This window comes from Hippocampus bargibanti, linkage group LG01 (assembly GCF_051943395.1).
Source record: "Hippocampus bargibanti isolate YZ-2025 linkage group LG01, ASM5194339v1, whole genome shotgun sequence".
NCBI classification, from domain to species: domain Eukaryota; kingdom Metazoa; phylum Chordata; class Actinopteri; order Syngnathiformes; family Syngnathidae; genus Hippocampus; species Hippocampus bargibanti.
The window spans coordinates 35,880,495-35,902,381 of NC_142734.1; the positions used below are offsets into that span (position 1 = coordinate 35,880,495).

A 21,887-nucleotide genomic window follows, 5' to 3' on the forward strand; every position below is an offset into this window, starting at 1 on the left:
AAGTGCTTGGCAGGTGGAAGTAAGTCTTGGAAAGTTCCAGATGTTGGAACTTTGTGGTTAACAATTTTATTTAGCTACTATGTGAATACTGCTTTTTTTTATATTGGCTGTGCAAGAAATGAGCATTTAATAGCTACCGGGACCTGCAAACGGGCATGTGGTGGCAATATTGGAGTGTAAATTGAAATTGTCTTCAATATACTATGATAATTTTGCTTCCTGTTTCATCTCTAAAATGTGAATTTTCTTCCTAATGTAACGTGTAAGCAATGTTTGGTCCACGTGGGAGTGATGTGAGGATATTGTGGCCACGACGACATCAGAAATATCTTCTCATATACATTTTGATGTTTATGTAATTTGACCGACAAAACATTGCGCAAAACAGATACGGATTTGAAAGTGATGCATTACATTGCACATTACAAAATATCATCTCAAGACATCTGTAGCATGACCAAAACAAGTTACCCGGTTTAAAAAAACATATTCATGGTGAAGTGCTACCCTCAGTTCAAACGGAAGCTTATTCCATTTAAATTCTACAAAACAGCGTTTATCATGATGACCTCAGACCAGTAAAAAAATTAAAAAAAAAAAAATCACAGCCGCACACTTGTGTCTCCCAGTAGTTTGAATTGCTGACGCGCGCGTTGGGATTCTGTCTCCCGACTGCAAAATGGCCAAGAAACAGTTACATTTCCCATGAAAGGCAAAAAAAAAACGTTTTAAAGGACAACCGACATCACTTTTTCCTTTCCTAACTGACATCAGAAAAACGTTTTATAGCATCTAAAATAGCCAAAACACTCAGGATGATATTTTTAGTCAAATGCAAAACACCAATAAAAATGACTTTAAGTGTCCAAAGTCTGCAAAAAAATTGAGCTGCGAATTGGGCATTTTCAGAAAGTCCCGCCCCCAGTTCGTGACGTCACCCTTGCCTTGCTCTAGAATCAAAACAATGGCTTCAGATTCGGAGAAGATGCTTTCTTGTTACACATCCAGTTATGAATATGATTCAAATAGTTCTGAAGAGGAAAGCATACATGTTTGCCACTCAGACGAAGCTCTGTGTGAGGAATTAAGCAGCCCGTTTCCACAGGCTGATTAATTCCTTACACGGAGCTTTGTCGCCCTCTTCTGCCTCTTTTTGGTGCAACACGAAGTTTTCAGACCAAACAAGTACAGCAAAATGCATTGACGTGATGGAAGGACTGCTACAATGTGTCCTTTTTCCGGTCAGGGGCGTTCCTTCAGTGACGTCACGTGAGGACTCGTCACCAACTCAAAAATAAGACTTCCGGAATATTCAGTGCGAGTCTTAAAAGGTCAAATATAGCTATACGCGGTGGAATCTTTGTAAAATACGCTCAGTAGAAGTCATTTGAAGCCATTTTACAAATGATGGACACAACTTGACTGAAGACGTCGGTTGTCCTTTAATTCACAATGTTATTGAAACAATGGAAACCTCATCACCTCCACCCTCTATTATATGAACTACTTCTGTACTTGTCTTCCTCCGCAGCCACTTTACAGACAGGAAGCTGCAGAAACAATCCGACACCAAGAGGTCCTTTGTCCCCTTATGCCCGAAATCACACATGCGGTTTTTCCTGCCTTTGTCCGCCTCCTACGTGCGCCTCGTCTCGGGTTGGGCGCAATGCTTGGCCTCTGGGGCCTCGACCCACACATCGGAATACCGCAGAAAGGCTGTGCTAAACGTCTCCCTCAGTCCAATCACCCTTGAGTCACTTGTCCTTTCCTCGGACTTCTGCGTCAGTCTCCGTCCCGCCCGTCCTATGCGTCTCTCAAAACGGTGACATCACCCACACCCACGTGACGGTGACCTCATAAGGCCGCAGCTGCAGTCCAGGCCGCATTACTGTACTTGGTGTCAGTAGCACGGCCGGTGTGTCCGAGAGTGAATATCTGGAAAACAAATTTCATTGAGCAGTTGACAAGTTCTCTTGTTTCCAGGAAAGGAAGCTCCGAGGATGGAAAGCTGAAGGGAATGGTTCAAGACTAACAATCAAAAGTCATGACCGCATTGTGTGACCCGTATTGTCATCACCTTACTTATTTGACACCTAAATGTAGTCGTCAAAGAACAAGAGCCAGCATCTATTGGTTAAATATTGATTTAATCTTAAAGGACAACCGACACCTCCGGACAAGTTGCGTCCATAATTTGTAAAATTACTTCAAATGACTTATACTGAGCGTATTTGACAAAGATTCTACCGCATATAGCTATATTTTACCTTTCAAGACTCGCACTGAATATTCAGGAAGTCTTGTTTTTGAGTTGGTGACGATTCCTGACGTCACGTCACGTCACGGAAGGAACGCCCCTGACCGAGAAAGCAACACACAATGCATTTTGGGTACTTTGTTTGGTCTGAAAACTTCGTGTTGATGGCGAAATTAGAAGGAAAACACATAACGCGATGGTGAATCGGTGTGTGTTGCACCAAGACAACTACTATTTAACATTTGCACAAATTCCCAGCAGACAAATTAGCACATTTCCAACGGCGTGACCTTACGAACTGGGGCGGGACTTTTTGAAAATGCCCAATTCACAGCTCAATTTTTTTTGCAGTTTTAGCCCACTTTAAGTCATTTTTATTGGTGTTTTGCCTTTGACTAACAATTTCAGCCTGCATTTTTTTGTGTATTTTAGATGCTATGAAACGTTTTTCTGATGTCAGGAAACAAAAAAATGGTGTCGGTTGTCCCTTATTGAGGGCTTTACGCGTTACTTTTTTTTAACCAACTATCGCCAATTCTTAATTCAGGAAACAGTTAATCGATTGAATTTGAGGTCTTGCCATCAAAGTACTGATTTGTCACCTGAATATCCACTTCTACTCACGGGAATTGGTGTAAATATCTCATTTTATAACATTCCAGAATGTCAAGAATGGCTAACGATCTCTGAGATGGGGAAAGCTAGCAAGATGGCGATAGGCTGCCCTCTGCTAGACGTTGGGGAAACTACACTTTCGTGGCATTGAAAAAAAAAAGGGAATTCACATTTCAAGTGGGCAAACCTGAGTCTCCGTAAACGGAATTAAAAAAAAAAGTCAAGACGAGAAGGAAAAAATATATATTTCAATAACACGTTTAAATTTGTTCGACATTGATGAAAACCTCTTCAATAAGCTAACTCACCACAAATTGTGACAATGAGGGGAACAGCGGTATCATGGCTGACAAAGTAATTCCCATAATTTTGGCTATAAATCACATTTATTTTTCATGGTTTGGCTGCTTGTCCTGCCTGCTACTTATAGTCAGGTGCCACTTGTACAGTATATATAAATGAGAGCTTGTCCTTGGGCACAAAATCCCCGTTGACTAATCATGGATGCATTCGGAAATATACTCCGAGCAAGCACGGCTTCACTCCAACTGTTTGCGTCATTCAAATGTACCATTTTGTTTTTCAAAGACCCCCAAAAAGGAGTGTCGTTTTTTTGTAAAATAAACTCCCCAAAGACACAACTGATACTCCGAAGCGAGTTCTGTATATTTTTCATGATCTACTTTTGTGACTGGTGCGATTTATATTATTTATTTAGTTCAAATAATATGAAGAATACTGAAGATGATCATGACCCTGGTTGCTTGTTAGAGGTATTGGTGCAGCCATAGAGCGACGTTGATAAAACACTGGGCCTGCGTGTCCACTCTGGACAGGGAGTGTCCATCTTCTGCAAACCACAGTAACCTACAAAGACAAATAAGATTGCCACTGAAGATCACTCCGTTGATACTGAAGCCTTGAAAGAACATTGAAGAATGAGTCCGGGTGACATGGTTCACAATGTGGGAACATAGGATGCATTTATTGTTGTACCTGACAGGCGCCGCCCGACTCTTGAGTACTTTATAGAGCTCCAGACCTTGATAGGGAGACACTCGTCTATCTTTGCCTCCCAGCATCAAAAGCACCGGAGCCTTGATCTACATCAAATCACCACACATTCTGTCGTTTTTAACTTGTCGTCGGTCATCTAACCCACTGTAGCTTGTTGTTTACAATAAAATAAATGTACAGGGCTTCCAGGTTAGCTTTACAGGATATATAGCCCATGCGGCATTAGCATTGAGGTGTTGCGGCGACTCCACATTTAACAAATTGTTGATCTCTATATAACATAAATGTGTATCTGACCTGTGCGGCATGCATGATAGGAGACTTCTCCAACATGGCAGCCAATGCTTCTGCAGTGGGTATCTGGTTGTAGGAGTACTGTAAGCCTACGGAGGTGTAACGCCTGAGGGCGGTCGGAAAGTGGGGGGAACGGTTCAACAGTTCAAGTGATGAAAGTCAGGGAGGTCAAGTAAGCAAGCAATCTCACCAGTCTACGATGTCACTGGTGCCTAGCAAAGTGGCAGCGTTGATGACGGGGTTCCTGGCTGCACACACCCTGTAGAACTCTGGGTACTGAGCTACCAGGTGACAAGACAGGAAACCGCCGTGGGAACCCCCGATTGCAGCCACGCGACTGCCGTCAAGAGTCGTGTGGCTGTGCAACGCAGTGAGCACGGCCCTCTGGGAAAAAGACGGCAAGTAGATACGGTGAGTGGGAGAGGGAGGGAGGGAGGGAAGGAGCGAGGAGGCAAGTAGGGAGGAAGCAGGGACGAAAGGAAGTACGCCAAGGAGGAAGGAAACAAGGGAGCAAGGAAGGAAGGAAGCTACCTGGACATCTTGAACATCTTGGCTTCCAATGTGACCAATGAGGGACAGAATACTATCCTGTCCAAAGCCTGTCGAGCCACGGTAGTTTACTTGAAATAAAGAAGCAGAAGATATCAGGAAAGCGTCTTTTTTTTATTACATTTGATTTCAATCATGATTGATGAGGCATCCTTCAGACAATCCATTAGATTAAATAATTCTCATACAAAAAGATAACATTTTCAAATATATATAAAGTATACGTATTTACAAGACAAAAAGATTGTTTTGAACAGTTCCTATGGTGAAGGTGATACACGTGTGTCCCACCCATAAGCACTGCAAAGCCAAGAGAGACAAGACCAGCAGTGGTGGTGTTCCACTCTGCAGCAAACTGGGAGTGCGGCCCACCTGCGGGAGACATTGGGCCAAAAACCGCCAAAAGTCGTTTTTGGAGCAGCTTTTCAAACAAAATCAATCACAAGAAAATCAAGTATTGGTGGAATTCAGTGAATCCCGATGAGACCTACCATGGATGAAGACTACAAGCGGTGTCTTGGTTCCAGAAGGAGGCACATGTGGTTTTACAAGGACTGCCCCAAACGTTAACCCAGCTAAAAACACAAGATCAGGACAAGCATTTGACTTTAAGCAGCCCCATTAAAAAAACAAAACTTGTTACTTTTGTGTTTTTGTCAACTCACGATAATTTTTGTTGTCCTCTTCTGGAAGAGGTTCAACTTCCAGAACAGTCCACAGGAAGTCAAAAGTCTGGATGGGCTCCTGAAGTTTGTGCCAGGTGACAACGTCACCAACAGAAGGGAGGAAACCCACCAGCTACACAGACACATGCAAAACAAAACATTGTTAGCGTCATCAAGTCACACGGAATTGATCAAACAACTTTATTGGAACTCATAATGTGTCAAATGTAATGTATACGCACATGCAAGTGTGCGCACATATTCGTACCATAGTTGGGGGGGTGTTAGGGCTGGAACAACACACCACCATGAGGTCATTCTGGATGGTCAGTAACTTCCAGCTGCCATATATAGCATCAGACTTGCCTAAAATAAACGCATCGGGAAAAAAAAGGATTGTGGGACGAGATGCCACGTGAACAAATAGTGTCTATTCACCCTTGGCGAGAAGAACGTATTTTACCACGAGAGAGGGGGACGACTTTCTTTGACTCTCTGTCCACCACAAAGAGATCCTTAAAGATGTCAAGAAGACAAAAACAGTCAGGACACTAAATCTAAAAGCCAAACTTAAAGGACAACCGACGCCTCCGGACAAGTTGTGCCTATAATTTGTAAAATGGCTTCAAATGACTTCTACTGAGCGATTCCACCGCATATAGCTATATTTTACGTTTTAAGACTTGCGCTGAATATTCAGGAAGTCTTGTTTTTGAGTTGGTGACGAGTCCGTACATGACGTCACGAAAGGAACGCCCCTGACCGAAAAAAAAAGACGCATTGTAGCGGTCCTTCCATCACATCAAAGTATTTTGCTGTACTTGTTTGATCTGGCGACCTTGTGTTGCACCCAAAAGCCGCCAGATGAGGACGTCCAAGCTCCATATAAGGAATTTAACAGCCTGTGGAAACAGAGGTGGCCACAGGAGGTCGCCATCTTGTGCCTCTTTTTCGATGAGACATTTCCCCTCAATGTTGCCTCAAAATGACACGGAATAAATTCTTTAATCGATTGCAAAAATGTATGCTTTCCTCTTCAGAACTATTTGAATCATATTCATAACTGGAGGTGTAACAAGAAAGCATATTCTCCGAATCTGAAGCCATTGTTTTGATTCTCCAGCAATGCAAGACGTCTTGCCGTGACGTCACGAACTGGGGGCGGGACTTTCTGAAAATGCCCAATTCGCAGCTCAATTTTTTTCAGATGCAATATACACAATGTGACACTCCTAGTATACGGAAAATAAGCAAGGGTTAAAACCAAAGGGAAAAAAAGCTCATGTTACAGTCCGAACTTAAAAATAAAGCTTTACCTTGCGATTTTGACAGGCGCTACTGAACACAACTCTCTGACCATCTGCAGACCAACAACTGGAGGGCAACGCTTCATACACACCAGCAAAGTCATCTGGAGCAAATGCACATTTTCCACATGTGTTTGATACACTAATTTATGTGAATGCGGAGAACATCTCAAAGGCCAAAATACCGAAGAATTCAATGAATCAACGGGAAAGAATATACAGTGATGCAGGGAAAAAAAAGCCACATACCACTTTGAGGCCTATGGACAACATCCAACAGTGTGGATGTTGTCCTACTCTTTAGGTCCAACTATAGAAGATAAAATACATGGTAACTACTAGAAAAGACATACAATATGATACGCACGCACGTACAGCACATACGCAGATACAAGTACCTGCTGCAAACTGAGGCACTGACTGTGCGGCCCAAAAACTTGGCCCTGCAGGTAGATCAGCGTGGACCCATCTGGACTCAACCTGGGACAGGACACTGAAAGGTTTTCCCCCGTCAAGCGTTCTGTTTTAGAAGATACGCATTTTAAAAACAAATTGTTGAGCCATTCATAACGATAGTGTCAATAACAGAAAGTCACTTTCAACATTTTGAAAGACGGTCAACTCAACCAAATATGGAAAGAGTCGACTTCTGTCAATATTTGTTTGGCAATATATGAACAAAATGGCGACTTAAGTGACTCACCACAACGACCATCCATGTAGAGCTGGAACAAAGCTGACCTACAAGAGTTTAAATTTGACGGATGCATCCATCTTCAGTTTATTGGTCATTACGAATGTGAACACAACCTATAGGACAACCGACGCCTCCGGACAAGTTCTGTCCATAATTTGTAAAATCACTTCAAATGACTTCTACTGAGCGTATTTTACAAATATTCCACCGCATATCGTTATATTTTACCTTTCAAGACTCGCGCTGAATATTCAGGAAGTCTTGTTTTGAGTTGGTGACGATTCCGTACGTGACGTCACGGCAGGAACGCCCCTGACCGAGAAAGCGAAAAACAATGCATTTTGGGGTACTTTGTTTGGTCTGAAAACTTCGTGTTGATGGCGAAATTAGAAGGAAAACACATAAATAACGCAATGGTGAATCGTTGTGTGTTGCACCAAGACAACTATTTCATATTCGCTGACACAAATTCCCAGCAGACAAATCAGCCCATTTCCAACGGAGCTAGGGCGCCATCTTCTGCATTTTCTAGGTCGCTACACATCAGTCCTGATGCCTCAAAATGACCCGGAAAAACTTCTTTAATCGATTGCAAACATGTATGCTTTCCTCTTCAGAACTATTTGAATCATATTCATAACTGGATGTGTAACAAGAAAGCATATTCTCCGAATCTGAAGCCATTGTTTTGATTCTCGAGCAAGGTAAGGGTGACGTCACGAACTGGGGGCGGGACTTTCTGTTTTAGCCCACTTTAAGTGGGCTAAAACAGAAAGTCTGTTTCTTTAAACTGTTTTTTTAACTGTTTCTGTTTTAGCCCACTTTAAGTCATTTTTATTGGTGTTTTGCATTTGAATAAAAATATCAGCCTGCGAGTTTTGGGTATTATAGTTGCTATAAAACGTTTTTCTGATGTCAGTTGGGAAACAAAAAAAATGGTGTCGGTTGTCCTTTAACATGTAACATTTCACAAACCTGCGATTCGAACAGAATTTAAGTCCCAATCTAAAGGGCTCATGGTACCAACCGATAAAAAACACTGACTGGCTTCCTGGTGCCCAGCAAGCCTAGAGGAGATTAAAAACAAACACACATATCATCACAACACACACAAAAAAAAGCAGGCACAACTGCGCCATGATAGCTGGAAAGACTATTTTGTGTTCACCTGTCCTGGTGAGATGTCAACTGGGATTCCCGGCAAGACATCCAAGGATCCGTTGTGTAGGCTAACCACACAAATGACTGGAGTGCTTTTGCTGGTTAGAGCTTCACCCCAGTCCTCACAGTATACATTACTGTCCTATATGTAAACACGCAAGGAAGGTGGGATTGAAATGTTTCATTTTTACAGTATACGGTCTATCTTTGTATGTCAGAGACCTTGCCCCATGAAGACTCCTCGTCTGCGTTTTTAATCTTTTCAGCTATGTAGAGAATCTTGCTCTCACACTCTGACCATGACAGAGCACCAAACTGAGCTAGGACAGACAAGAAAAATAACACATTTGATGTTTTGTTGCCGCCAGAGTCAAGTCCCTAAAGGTATGAATATAAACCATTCCATGACGCTAGACTAATTTCAAACTGGTTTTACTTTCAATGTAAATCCCCCTTTGATCTGACTTAAAATTGGAATGATTTACGAAACAATATTAATGTGATTTACTGTACAGAAATTGCTTCAAGAAATGTCCATCTATTTTCTTTACTTCTCATTAGCAGCTACGCTAGCGTGAGTGGAAAGACAAGTCACAAATAAAGGAAAAAAATCGAGGGAAGGGGGATCATATTCGAGTTGACGAAATGTCACCGGTGTCAAAGTCAAGGCCCGGGGGCCAAACCCGGCCCTCCATGTCATTTTATATGGCCCTCGGAGCAAATCATATGCGGCAAGTATAATAATTCTTGCTAAAATCTGTACCGAAATGTCAAATTGTCATGGGTAATAAATAACGTTGAGATTTTGCCCCTGCCCACCGAGAGAAGTGGCCCGCGACAAAAATAAATGGGTTTGATACCCCTGTTCATGCTATAGGATACTGAAGGTCCAGAGCTAATTAGATGGAGTAGTTAGCATTTGTAGCAGTAGTTAGCATTTGTCTCACCATCGTCGTACACGCTGCCATGTTTGTTGAGGGCAGTCAGGTTGAGGCATTTCCTCAGGCCGTGATGGTCCCAAATCTACAAAATTGCAAACAGCGTTCAAAGATTCCTCGTTCAATGAACAAAATCCTCTGAGAGGACCATGTAAACAACTCACCTCCAGCAGCTGGTGACTACCCGTGTCTCGGATCGCAGCCCTCAAACCACCAATGGATGAAAGAGCACTTAGCAACCTAACAAGGCGATAAATCCACATTCTTCATTCATGTGGAAAGGTTTTTCACCTTCTAAGCAAATTCCAAGAGCTACATGATAACATATACTAAACGCCTTGGGGGTTCACATCACTGCTTATTTTACATATTTGGAGCAGCAACACATAAAGAAGAGTACGCATGGGAACGACAAGTATGACTACCGTTAACTGGGGGTCCTTCTCTGCCACCTACTTCTTGCTCTGCCTTCATCAGGCAGATATGTGAGCTACCAAGTCACTACAATTCTGCAAAATAATTCAATCCATTCATAGTGTATATGTTTGTATACATTGACTCTCCAGACAAGGGTACACATGGTCCTGGTGGGAGGACTGTCTTGATGTTTTGATTGTCTCCGGGGGCTGAGATCAGAGTCCACTGTTGCCAGTAGTAAAGTCTGGATGCTCTCACTGCATCAGTCTGACTCCACCCTGAAAATGTATATCAATACATTAGTGCACCGGTTCAACCAGGAGTGAAATGTGTCTCGATCACTTTGATTGGCTCTGAATCAGAAAATCATTGCATGACAGCAAAATACACAATCAGGTGGAGTATCTAGAAATGAAGTTCATTGCTTTTCACATAGACTGCATATTTTATGTGTGTTGAGTAAGTGTCTGAATGTGTGCATTTTGATGACCTAAAACACTGACTGTGGATTATTACTGTTGAGTATTATTACCACCATGAATGTACATGCGCGCGTCATTATTGGTGCCCGTGCTTCAGTGTATATATATAACCCTCGCAGTGATATATTTGGGGCTTCGCCCCTGTCTCACGGAGTACAGTCAAACCTCGGTTTTTGAACGTCTCGGGTCTCATCCCATTCGGTTTTCAACCAAAAATGTCCTATTTTTTATGCCCCGGTATACAATTGGTTCTCAACCAAACTGAGTGCATCTGAATGCATCACTCGACTACCCTCCGCTTCCTTACACGTCATTTCCTGACCGACGCATTAATATTGTTGTTGTTATATTTTTGCAAAAATGCAGACATATTTGGTTAAGATCTCCTGAATAGTATGATTTTAAAGCAAGCAGAGGATGGTTTGAAAAGTTAGTTTGCCCTGTGATTGCCCAAAGACAGCTGGGATTGGTGCAGATAGAGAGCTTTTTATGCAGATCTTTATGTTGATGTTAAAAATCGGTCAAAATAAAACATTACAGTTTATTTTTAGGGAATTTTACACATGCCCTGCTCTATTATTAAGTTTTTATCCGGTTTATGCTGTGAAATAGTTAAAAAGTTGTTTTCTAGACTGAACGGATTAAGATTTTTTTCCATTGATTTGAATGGAAAGTGCTGTTTCGGTTTTTGGAAAAAAATCGGTTTTCGAACAGGTTTCTGAAACGGATTATGGTCGAAAACGGAGGCATCACTGTACTCATGAGAACCTTACCATTGCAGTGATTGAAAAGCCGTAATAAAGAGTTACACGAAGTGTGCCTGTGTAAAGTAGGGCCTCCCTATTTGCAGCCAGCAATTTGAGCAATCGTTCTTGTGACACTGATTTGCTGTGGCGACCCCTTGAAGGGAAAAGCCGAAAGGAAAAGAAGAAGTTCTTGTTCCTTGATGCGAATTGTTAAATACGTCGCATCAAGGAACAAGAACGCCTCCACAGCCCATTCGAGTTGATTGTGCGTTGTCTGTAACCCACGACTGTCATTCGGTCGTAAATCGGTGGCGTGCAGTCATACCCAGATGACTGTTATGACGGCGCCCTGTATTCGTGAGCAAGCGTCAGTAATCGAATGGCAATATAAAGGGAGTGTACCTGCATTCACTGTGATGAGACGAATGTCTTCTTCTTGTTGTTGTTCGCGCACTTGGGCACAAACCGGCGTGGGGATAGAACTGATTTCTCCGTACACCCTTGCAATTTGTCTGGCCTCCATAGACTCCATGTGGGACGATAAACGTCACACTAAACAACACGACATGAACAATGTTTCACGTTTAGACACATTGAGCGGGCGCAGACATAAAACAGTCGACACGCTCGGGACAACTAGTAGTAGACTTGTAGAAATTAAAGGCCAACAATCCATTCGTACTATCTATCGACTCGTGTTTCTATCCACACTTGATTCCAGCGGCTCCATGTTGACTTGACGAGCGGATTGTACCACTATCGTTCATTTGGGGGGGGGGGGGCGTGTCAGAACAAATAGATGCACCACGGCGAGCGACAGCAGATATTACTAACTTTAATTATTCGACTGTTAATTCGATTCGATACAATAAACAGGTCGACATTGCGGCGTAATAGAGTCAAGAGGGGTTAGCACTAATTTGTGACAACAAAAATTCTAATAAACAAAAAAAAATATTTTGATGCAGTAAATCACGACATTAAACTTTTTAAGAAGTGCATAATGCATTGGAGTGGATGAGTTGTTTTTTTGATTGGGAGAAGACAGTTTGTGATTGATACTCAACGTTTTTGGACATTCCTTGTCAATCAGTTTTGGACCCCCAAATGATCACATTTATCCACCCACCAATCCATCTAATCCATCATCCGTTATCTGATTTTATCCTCACGATGAATCGATACAATTTTGACTTATCTCCTTCCAAGAATGGGATGTTTTGAAAAAAGCTATCAACGCTTAAAACACTCTTTTAATGATTCAAGTAACACCAACCTGCAATAAAATAGCAACAAAATAACAATTTATCATCTTCCCTTGCTGTAATTAAATATAACTTGAAATACAAAAAGCAACAATTGAACTGTTAAATGTTTTTTACTCCTTTTCATCAGTGCTGTATGTCATGCATATTAGCATATTTGACAATAAAGCTGACTTTGACTTTTCCAAAACATTCATCCATATAAATGGTGACAATCACTGGTTTCAATTATGCAAAAACTGTTTTTATCGGTGATGATTAAAAATTTAATAAATCATCCTAACAACACTCACACTTCCCTAGAGTTGCAATGCTTGTAAGAGTGCAGATTTGGCAATATTATATTAGGTCCATAATATATAAAGAATATTTCCCAGCATCTGTGTGGTTTTTCTTGTCATAGAGGACAATGCTAACTCAAAATCTCACTCAGGTTAGCATTGTTTTTAGCACCAATCAGACTTTTTTAAAAACCACAACATACATTAGGCCGAATGAAAAACACCTCCAAATGTTACTTCCGTGAAATATACAGTGCATCCGATGTGCATTCACCCAACTTTTAACCACATTTTGTTATGTTACATCTTGTTCCTAAATATACTCATCCCCCACCATTGTTTTGATTCTCCATCAATGCAAGACGTCTTGGCGTGACGTCACTAACTGGGGGCGGGACTTTCTGAAAATGCCCAATTCACAGCGCAATTTTTTGCAGATTTTGGACACTAAGTCATTTTTATTGGTGTTTTGCATTTGACTAAAAATATCATTTTGGGTATTTTAGATGCTATAAAACGTTTTTCTGATGTCAGTTAGGAAACAAAAAAGTGACGTCGGTTGTCCTTTAAAAGACACAATGAATAAAAGCAGCGTATTCTGTTTCTGTTCTGACTCACTTAGTATTTTGCATTCCAGTTATACTTTGTAATATGACATGTACTAAGAGTTAACACAGATATTAAATTACCATATCTTATCATTAAAAATCATTCCTCAGTAGCCTAAACAGGCAAAATATATTTTTCTTCCTATAAAGACAGTCTTGAGTGTCACCCATCTGGAAACTGGAGGTTGTTTCCATTGTTTGAGTCCAAGTAGTTTTCATGAACCAATTCTTGAAGCCTGTCTGAGTTCATCTTGAATGCAAGCCGATTGGCGCTTGCTTTGTCAACATACACATTTCCCCATCACATGACGTCGGCTCGCTTGTCCCGGACTTTGTTCCTCTGCTTCGTCCTAGCCTTGAAGGCAGCTGAGTTGAAAAGATGCTGATGAAAAAAAATACAAATAATTAGGCATTACTACAGAGTATTCTATAAGCGTCAACACCATGCAGTCAGTGACGGTACATAAGCAAACGCTAATCATAATTAAATTATTTTCTCTATAAAAAAATAAGTATTAGTTGATGAGGTGATGCAGTGATGTCATCTTATTACTTATTTTTAGTAAGCGTCGCTGGATTAATTAATTTTCATTTATTTAAAGGACAACCGACGCCTCCGGACAAGTTGTGTCCATAATTTGTAAAATGACTTCTACTGAGCGTATTTTACAGACTCCAACGCATATAGCTACATTTGACCTTTTAAGACTCAAACATGACACCAAAATGCGCTTACCTTCTCAAATCGTGAAATCTTGTTGGCTTTAATGGTGGAGTCGATGATGATGGGAGGGCCAAGACCAATGATGTCTCTCACAAGTGGGTTGAACTGTAGCCAGACAAAAAGAAACCCCGCTCAAATTCTTGATGGAGTCGTGACCAACTTCAAATATTTACACAGTTTAGTCAGTGTCGATACACTGTTATTGTTTCTTTCCTCACATATGTTCCATTGGGCTTTTGCAAATTTGCCTATTTTCAGATTTTTTTGGGTGTGTGTGCGTGCGTAGTCTGTCATGCATTAGTTCTTTACAAAGTTTTCCAAAGAAATTCCAGCAATGTCCTTTACTTTGTGTCATTTTTAACACCCGTGAACGACAGTATTCACAGGTCCGCAGCGTTTGAATCTGCATTCAAGCAGACAAACGTCAATATCTCAACATTATGCAATGAATGATAAATGCAGCTAGTGTGGCAATAAGGCGAGTCATTCCTTTTTAGATTGAGAGATTTTACTATATGAATGGATGGATTTGCCTTTATTAGTCTCCCACTGGAGAAATTTACATTTCACAGCAGCAAAGTGATGAAAGGAATGAAAGTAGAACATGTATGATTGGGACAACGTCATTAGTGGACAAGGTAAAAAAAAAGCTATAACATGCATTTAGTGATTGCAACGTTCTTATTATTTTTTCAATGAAATTATTTGTAAAAATATGCTGGGCTGTTCTGACCTGTAGATGGTGCCTGACGCCAGATTCGAGGATCTCTTTGAAAGCATCATAGATTCTTCGCCTCATCCAGCTGTCGATATACATGCTCTCCACACCAAAACTGATCTTCTCTTCCGTGAAGTCCTCGTTCTGAAGGAGACAAAACAGGAAATCTCGAGCACGTGGCAATCTACTCTTATCACTGGAAAATATGTCATCCCCTTGCAGCATAACATGGTCAAGTGCGCCACCTGGAGCTCACCTCGATGTAGTGCAGAACCTCTCTGAAGATAGAGCGTTGTTTCCTCCTGTCGTTTTTGGCGCGATGTTTGTGGCTGTCCGTCGCTAAACTTTTGAGACATTCACACAGATTTTCACCATCCTCCACCTCAAAATCCTGAACACAAACAAACAACAACAGTGGCTTCACGTGACTTGGTGTATATGAGAAAACAGTGCAGTGGTGTCCCTCTTTTTTCCTCAATGTCAAATACAGTGAGACCTCAACTTACAAACACCTTATCTTACAAACTTTTCGTCTTACAAACGTCAAATTTCTAAAAATTAAACCTTATAATAAGCACTATTTTCATAATACACACCCACCACGGCTGGCGGAGTGATCTTTGGCGGAAGCACATGACCGAACAGCACCAGAGGTTAAGTTACCAACAGTCCTTATGGAAGGTGACTCTCCTTCCATAAACGACCATCAAAAAGGTAAATAAAACTTTATTTTACAGCACAGTTTATTTCTTGAATTACAGTCCTCATTTAATGTGCCTCTCTTTCCAAACAGCAATTCCCTTTGACCTTCGACCTCCAACGCCATTCCATCAAGCCATAAATGACCATCACAAATGTAAATAAAGTGACTTTATGATACAATTCAGTGTATTTCTTGTTGTGTGTAGTTTTAAGGCTTATTTAGTTGAAAAGTATATTTTATGGAAACCCGGGAACGGATTATTCCCATTTTAATGGTTTCCTATGGGAATTATTTTTTTGAGATACACACTTTTCGCCTTACACACTCTATCTGGGAACCAATTAAGTTCGTAAATTGAGGTCTCACTGTATGTGCTTTGGGAAAATCTGATGTGCGCATACCTCATCTATTTCACGTCCCAGTTCAACCAGCAGGGCGATGGTTTCGCCGACTGTTATCCTGTAGTTGACGTCACTACTTTGCAGACAGGCTTGTAGCTTGGGGAGGTGACTGCAACACAGGGTCAATAGTGACCGATTACAATAATTGAAGTATGCACCCCCCCCCCAAAACAAAGCAAATCATTATTCATTCATTATTCTAAGCTGTGCTGAAATGACAAGGCCGCACAAAGTTACTTTTGAACTCACAGTTGCAGCAGGACAGAGAGTTTGGATGCAGGACACAGAGTGACCAGCAGGGACCAAGCCTGCATGGCGGCACTATGGAGCGCCGGGCCACCAGGTTTGGGTGTGGGCAGCGCTCCCTCTCGACTGGGGTAGGAAGACATGAACACGCTCTCCAGCAGAGACAACGACTTGATCAAGTCCTGAGAGGGTTGAAAAACAAAAGAGATCAGACACAAAAAGTAAAGAAAATGTGCATTTCCAGTCACTTGAGCCAGTTACAAAATATGCAGGGGCAACGGAAGCCCAAGTGTGGATGGGAAATCGAGCAAAGGATAATTGACGACATGGAAGTCCAGCTGATTTGTGCAAAAACCTACTTGCTCAAGTGCAGCTCTTTTTTTTTTAAATAAGGGAGACTCAAAATCTTTTAAACCAAGCTGTTCGTACCTCTCCGTCTTCGGCAGCAGAGACGTAGCAACACATCCCCAAAGCTCTGGCACACTGATAGGGACACAAGCAAAGACTTTAAGAACAGAAATACTGCAGTTTACGGCAATCAAGGTAAAAATTATTTTTAAAAAAGGGAAGTCGGGGGAGATGGACATCAACATATTTGCTTGGGTTGTCAGTCACACTTTTCACAAGCGCAATTTAGGTGCATGTGTGACTTTTGAATCTCATGTTCATGTGAGTGACAGCACTTTAAAGGACAACCGACGCCTCCGAACACAACTTGTTCGGAGGCAAAATGGCTTCAAATGACTTCTACTGAGCGTATTTTACAAAGATTCCACCGCAGATAGCTAGATTTTACGTTTTAAGACTCACGCTGAATATTCCGGAAGTCTTGTTTTTGAGTTGGTGACGATTCTTGACGTGACGTCACGGAAGGAACGACCCTGACCGAGAAAGGACACACAATGCATTTTGCGGTACTTTGTTTGGTCTGAAAACTTCGTGTTGATGGCGAAATTAGAAGGAAAACACATAAATAACGCGATGGTGAATCGTTATGTGTTGCACCAAGACTACTATTTGATATTCGCTGACACAAATTCCCGGGAGACAAATCAGCCCATTTCCTTTCCAACGGAGCTTTGGCGCCATCTTCTGCATTTTTTGGGTGCTGCATTTCTGTACAGATGCCTCAAAATGACACAGAATAAATTCTTTAATCGATTGCAAACATGTATGCTTTCCTCTTCAGAACTATTTGAATCATATTCATAACTGGATGAGTAACAAGAAAGCATCTTCTCCGAATCTGAAGCCATTGTTTTGATTCTCCATCAATGCAAGACGTCTTGGCGTGATGTCATGAACAAGGGGGCGGGACCTTCAGAAACTGGCCACTTCCGGGTTCAACTTCAACTTCAAGTCATTTTTATTGGCGTTTTGCATTTGACTAAAAATATCAGCCTGTGTGTTTTGGGTATTTTAGATGCTATTAAACGTTTTTCTGATGTATGTTGGGAAAGAAAAAAGTGGTGTCGGTTGTCCTTTAAATTGCCTTTGACAATATCGCGAGAGTACCACTAAGCATGACATTTTGATTACTCTTATTGTTCCATCTCTTATACGAGATCAGTGTCGACATATTTACTCACACTTTGGCGTGCTGTCATACTAGCAGTGTTGTCGATCAGGATGCTGGTCAAGATGGGGCGCAGCATGTTAAAGCCCTCCGCCGCCTCATCTCCGCCCCCCAACTGGATGCAGAGCAAGGCGAAGACGTTTGCCGCAGCAGCTTGCTCCTCTGCGTTCCCTGACCACGTGGAGGGAAAATGCCAAGAGACAATATTCATGTTTAACTGGGTATTTGTTTACTTTCATTGACAAAATGATCGAAAGCAGAAAAGGAAACTTTTCACGACCTTTTTTAAGGCATCGCTCTAAACAGTCGCTGACCGTGAAGCGTCTCTCTGTGAGGAAGTCATACAACACTTTGGATGAGAAGGCCAGTCGCAACGACTCCAGAGCTGCGAGTCGAGTTTTTGCACTGCGTAAGAGAAAAAGAGCACACAGGATGGGGTTCGTAGGCACGTCCCGATATGGCGTGTTTTCATGACACCAAAAGAAGAGGCTCACCTTTTGTCTGTGAGGTTGTCGATGCACTGCTTGAGTTTATCTTCCATTTCCTCTTGGGCTGTCTGTTCGTCAACTTGCTCCCCGCCTGTGTTCAGAAAGATCAAAGAAAGGAATAAGCAATGAATGATGACGAGTGATGAAGACTAAAAGGTGCACTTAAAAGTCTGGCATTTTCTCCAAAATGGACAGGGGTGCCCAGTGTATGCACAGTTTCAAAATCTGAGAATGCTGTTGTGTGACTTCAATGAGGGGTGCAAAACAACATCCCGAAAATGGTGTGGAGTGTGTCAATATTCTGCGGGTCCTGCAATTTGAGTGAAAATGACAAAAAAATGGACACTTTTTGGTAGTCAAATAATTTTAGTCAAATTTATGACTGAAATTAGAAAAAAACTAAAAATAAAACAAAAACTAAAAATATGACATCATTTATTATTATTATTATTATTTTTAGTCTAAATCATTTTAATGGCCCTCTATCGGGGGAAAAAAACAAAATAAACACTAGGGTTGACCTCGTCATAGTAAACTCATGGTCTGTTGGTAGCCAACCTGTGCCTTCTTCTAGGACGGAGGTGCTTTCACTGGCGCTGCTGTAGTGGCTGAGAACATCAGACGTCAGCTCGTCGTCACTGGCTCCCGACTCCACCTTCATGCCGTTTTTGATGCCTAACAGGAAACAGAAGACAATGAATATGAAGAGCCGGAAACAGGTTAGAACTTCACTCATTCCAGAAACATATTTAGTATTAGGAGTTTAGTTATTTTGGTCCAGATATACCAGACATGTGCCGCCGGTGCTCACCTGCAGACAAAATATCCAGTGACTGTAAAGTGTCCTCGAGAGTTTTGAAAGGCGCTTATAAATGAAATGTATTTATTATTATGATTCTTCTTATTATTATTAGTCATAGTAGTAGTAGTAGTAGTAGCAGCATTATTAGGTTTATTATTAGTATTATTATTAGTTTTATTATTATTATTATTATTATTATATGGAAACATACAGCAGGTAATTATTGGGATATCCGGAATTTAAATCCTGAGTCATCAGTTGAATATTAGTGAATGAGAAACAGCTTAAAAGTGTAAAAATCAGAGGCAAAATCTGCTCAGCTATCCATTTTTGTTTCCTGCTAGATCAGGACTTTCTACTGTTCGACTATTGTGATCAGCATTCCATGTGCACAATCCTCACTGGAATGCTGTGCATTACCAGGTCATAGAGGTCAGGCAAGGTAATTCAGAGGTCATTCTATAGTGGAGCATCGCCACTGCATAATGGGGTGGTGTGATTTTACCAATTTTATGTATGTGTTTGAGTCTATTGCTCAGGATGATGTTTTCTTTGCGGCTTCTGTAGGTCAAAGTGTGCGCTTGCTGGCATGGAGTGCTTGCACTAACAACATACAAGTGAACTTATTTTAAAACGCGACAAGGAAGTTTAATTCCCTGTCTGAAAATGGGCATCGAGAATGAATGAGAAAATCCTCAAAGAGGCATTACAAGGAGTTACCTTTCATTGAGGATTTAGTCATCAACTGCAACTCTAGAACCTCCTGACGAAGAGATCCTGAAGACGATGTTTTGATTATGGAATGAATGAAGTAAATATAGGATGTGTGGGTGGTTGGTAGGGGGGCGTTGGAATGGAATGTTTAAGAAAATAGTGGGAAAGAATAACCATGAAGAAAACATCAAAAGTGAGCTTTTAACAACGCAAAATTATACGGCATGCATTTCTTTGACAGGTTTACTGCCAAGTGGTCATGACACTTTAAACAAATACAAGTGATTCTTTGGAAAATTGCATGGTTCTCTCCAGCTTCCTCATACTTGGAATAAGCAATGCACGCGAGGTTCTCTGAATTCTCGACAGCTACACATGTATGAAAGCTTGTCTATCTTAATGTGTCGTATGATTGGCTGGCAACTAGTCCACAGTCTGGGATAGACTGCAGCTCAACTGGTACCGAATGCATGTACTATTTGTAAGTATCTGTAGTGGAGTGCATTTTATCTTTGTCATATGTGTGAAAACTCAAGATGCCCGATCAGTACAAAACACGTGAAGGATGCACATGTGACAACCTCAGTACACACTCTGAACACACGTGACCATCTTTGACAGGCACACGTGGGAACTTGATTTACGCACACAGCTGTCACTGAAAAGGTTGAAATAAAACCATGATTTTTTTCATCGCCAGGAAAAACTACAAACAGCGCTCGCTCGCTTGTTCCAGGGATGGGAAGCAATAGAATACAAAAAAAAATCCAAGCTGATATGATTTACTCGAAGATTTTGACTTTTATTTCCTTCATTTGAAAATAGTTAGCTGTACCTTCTACTTCTTACTTGATCAAAATAGGCAGTTTTTTTTAACATTGTCTGATAACGACATGATGTAAATTAAGATGACAACAGGTAAACAGTCAACTGCAAAAGCGTTATTGACTGATTTGGCCGATGGGGTCTTACATGGTGGGAAAAAAAGGGAATACTAACAGCGGAAATGATGCAACAAGTTTGTGCGATGATTGAAGATAACCGTATGTTGATGCCCGGCCCCAAATTTGATTTGTGGCAGATCCGCCGTCTGAAAACCATCCCTTTCAAGTGTCCACAAGAACTTTCACCAGATATTGCAAAAACGGTTAATTTTGTTTAATTTAGGTTCATATCAGATTCTGTACCTTTTACCTTAAAATGAGAAGTACTTTATTTTTTTTACCACTTGTAAATCTACCCAAGTACAGAGAACAAATCAGTAGGTTTGCATACTCTGAACTCCCAAAATGTGACGTTGACAGTTTCACACGCATAGCTACTTAACACACTATAATAATCCTGCAAGAATATCAAATATTTTAACGCTAATTTGGAGGGGGGTAATTTAGCTCAAATTAGCAAAGCATCAAGCCATGTGACAATGACATCTAGTGCCAGGTTCCACCGTGACATCATCTTCTTAATATTGTCACGCAGTCACCACTCAAGTATCGGCTTTCTGGGAAAAAAAGGTGATTTGTGTTATTGTTCGTCAAGCACTTACCGGCTTTAGTGGAGCCACGTTTCCCTTTTTTACTTCGCGGCATGGCGTTCAGCCGCGTTAGCCAGGCACGCTAACTTTAGCCTATTTTCAAGTTGTCCAATTTCAAACCTCTCAGATCTACAATCGGCGTATGGACATCAGGATCCGTTTCCACGATGGCAATAAAAAAAATTAAAAATCCGCCGTGACACTTTCGTGGTGGCGAGTTGGCCAACGTTGACTGGCGACCCCTGCCAACAACAATCGTGCCCAACTCAACGCTTACTTCCACCCGGTAAAGTGATCCTTGTCCACGTGTGACAAATCCAATCGCCGTCACGGTTGTAATCTGTGTATTATCTATGCTTGTCACCGGGTATTCTGTACGTAACACCGGGTTGGCGCAGGGAGAATTTGTCAAAAAGTTTGGGGAGGAGTTTGTAGCACGTTGCGATCGCGAGGTCCACCATCTTTCCTCTGCCGGTAGAGCACGCCGGCTGTGGGTTGCCAGGTTAGTGTTTTCAGGGATGCCAGCTCCGAGCACAACAATCCCCCTTTCCGCCAAAGGTTTGAGAAAAGCGAAAAATAAAAAGGTAAGCCAGTGCAATTGTTCACCCTGTCACTACTCATTCATCCCAATAACATTGTTTTATTTTATTCTTAAATGCGCTCACAAGTAATTGTTTGTATA

General features: G+C 41.4%; 2 protein-coding genes across 4 annotated transcripts; both read right to left on the reverse strand.

Annotated features, from left to right (window-relative positions):
* Positions 1-391: 391 nt before the first annotated feature.
* On the reverse strand, positions 392-11,878 carry apeh2 (acylaminoacyl-peptide hydrolase 2). Of its 2 annotated transcripts, XM_089014102.1 has the most exons (21): positions 11,548-11,878; positions 10,054-10,195; positions 9,665-9,740; positions 9,510-9,585; positions 8,785-8,882; positions 8,570-8,704; positions 8,377-8,468; positions 7,408-7,445; positions 7,103-7,224; positions 6,954-7,014; positions 6,714-6,808; positions 5,861-5,912; positions 5,666-5,763; positions 5,398-5,530; positions 5,224-5,307; positions 5,024-5,104; positions 4,715-4,803; positions 4,374-4,567; positions 4,187-4,289; positions 3,869-3,975; positions 392-3,739 (listed from the first exon to the last, which is right to left on the reverse strand). In XM_089014102.1, exons 1-21 carry the CDS (start codon positions 11,675-11,677, stop codon positions 3,640-3,642), a joined length of 2,106 nt encoding a protein of 701 aa, XP_088870228.1. In that variant the 5' UTR covers positions 11,678-11,878; the 3' UTR covers positions 392-3,639. The 2 variants fall into 2 exon arrangements, with proteins under 2 accessions (XP_088870228.1, XP_088870236.1); XM_089014110.1 differs by lacking the exons at positions 10,054-10,195; positions 11,548-11,878 and having other exon boundaries at positions 8,785-8,877; positions 9,665-9,746.
* A 502-nt stretch (positions 11,879-12,380) lies between these two features.
* Positions 12,381-21,692, reverse strand: ifrd2 (interferon-related developmental regulator 2). Of its 2 annotated transcripts, XM_089014122.1 has the most exons (13): positions 21,218-21,692; positions 19,678-19,734; positions 18,714-18,830; positions 18,162-18,246; positions 17,948-18,072; positions 17,681-17,838; positions 16,521-16,574; positions 16,095-16,273; positions 15,846-15,954; positions 14,998-15,132; positions 14,757-14,885; positions 14,036-14,128; positions 12,381-13,681 (listed from the first exon to the last, which is right to left on the reverse strand). In XM_089014122.1, the coding sequence occupies exons 1-13, from the start codon at positions 21,258-21,260 to the stop codon at positions 13,601-13,603; spliced, it is 1,365 nt and encodes a 454-aa protein (XP_088870248.1). In that variant the 5' UTR covers positions 21,261-21,692; the 3' UTR covers positions 12,381-13,600. The 2 variants fall into 2 exon arrangements, with proteins under 2 accessions (XP_088870248.1, XP_088870257.1); XM_089014131.1 differs by lacking the exon at positions 19,678-19,734 and having other exon boundaries at positions 21,218-21,691.
* Between the last annotated feature and the right edge of the window lie 195 nt (positions 21,693-21,887).

Coding starts and splice junctions, on each gene's coding strand:
- apeh2 (XM_089014102.1), bottom strand. CDS start 11,677: ATGGAGTCTATGGAGGCCAGACAAATTGCAAGGGTGTACGGAGAAATC. Junction 8,469..8,569: donor TTGACATCTCACCAGGACAG/GTGAACACAAAA, acceptor AATCTCCTCTAG/GCTTGCTGGGCACCAGGAAG. Junction 3,976..4,186: donor CTATCATGCATGCCGCACAG/GTCAGATACACA, acceptor GATTTGATGTAG/ATCAAGGCTCCGGTGCTTTT.
- ifrd2 (XM_089014122.1), bottom strand. CDS start 21,260: ATGCCGCGAAGTAAAAAAGGGAAACGTGGCTCCACTAAAGCCG. Junction 18,073..18,161: donor GACAACCTCACAGACAAAAG/GTGAGCCTCTTC, acceptor TCTCTTACGCAG/TGCAAAAACTCGACTCGCAG. Junction 14,886..14,997: donor AGGTTCTGCACTACATCGAG/GTGAGCTCCAGG, acceptor TGTCTCCTTCAG/AACGAGGACTTCACGGAAGA.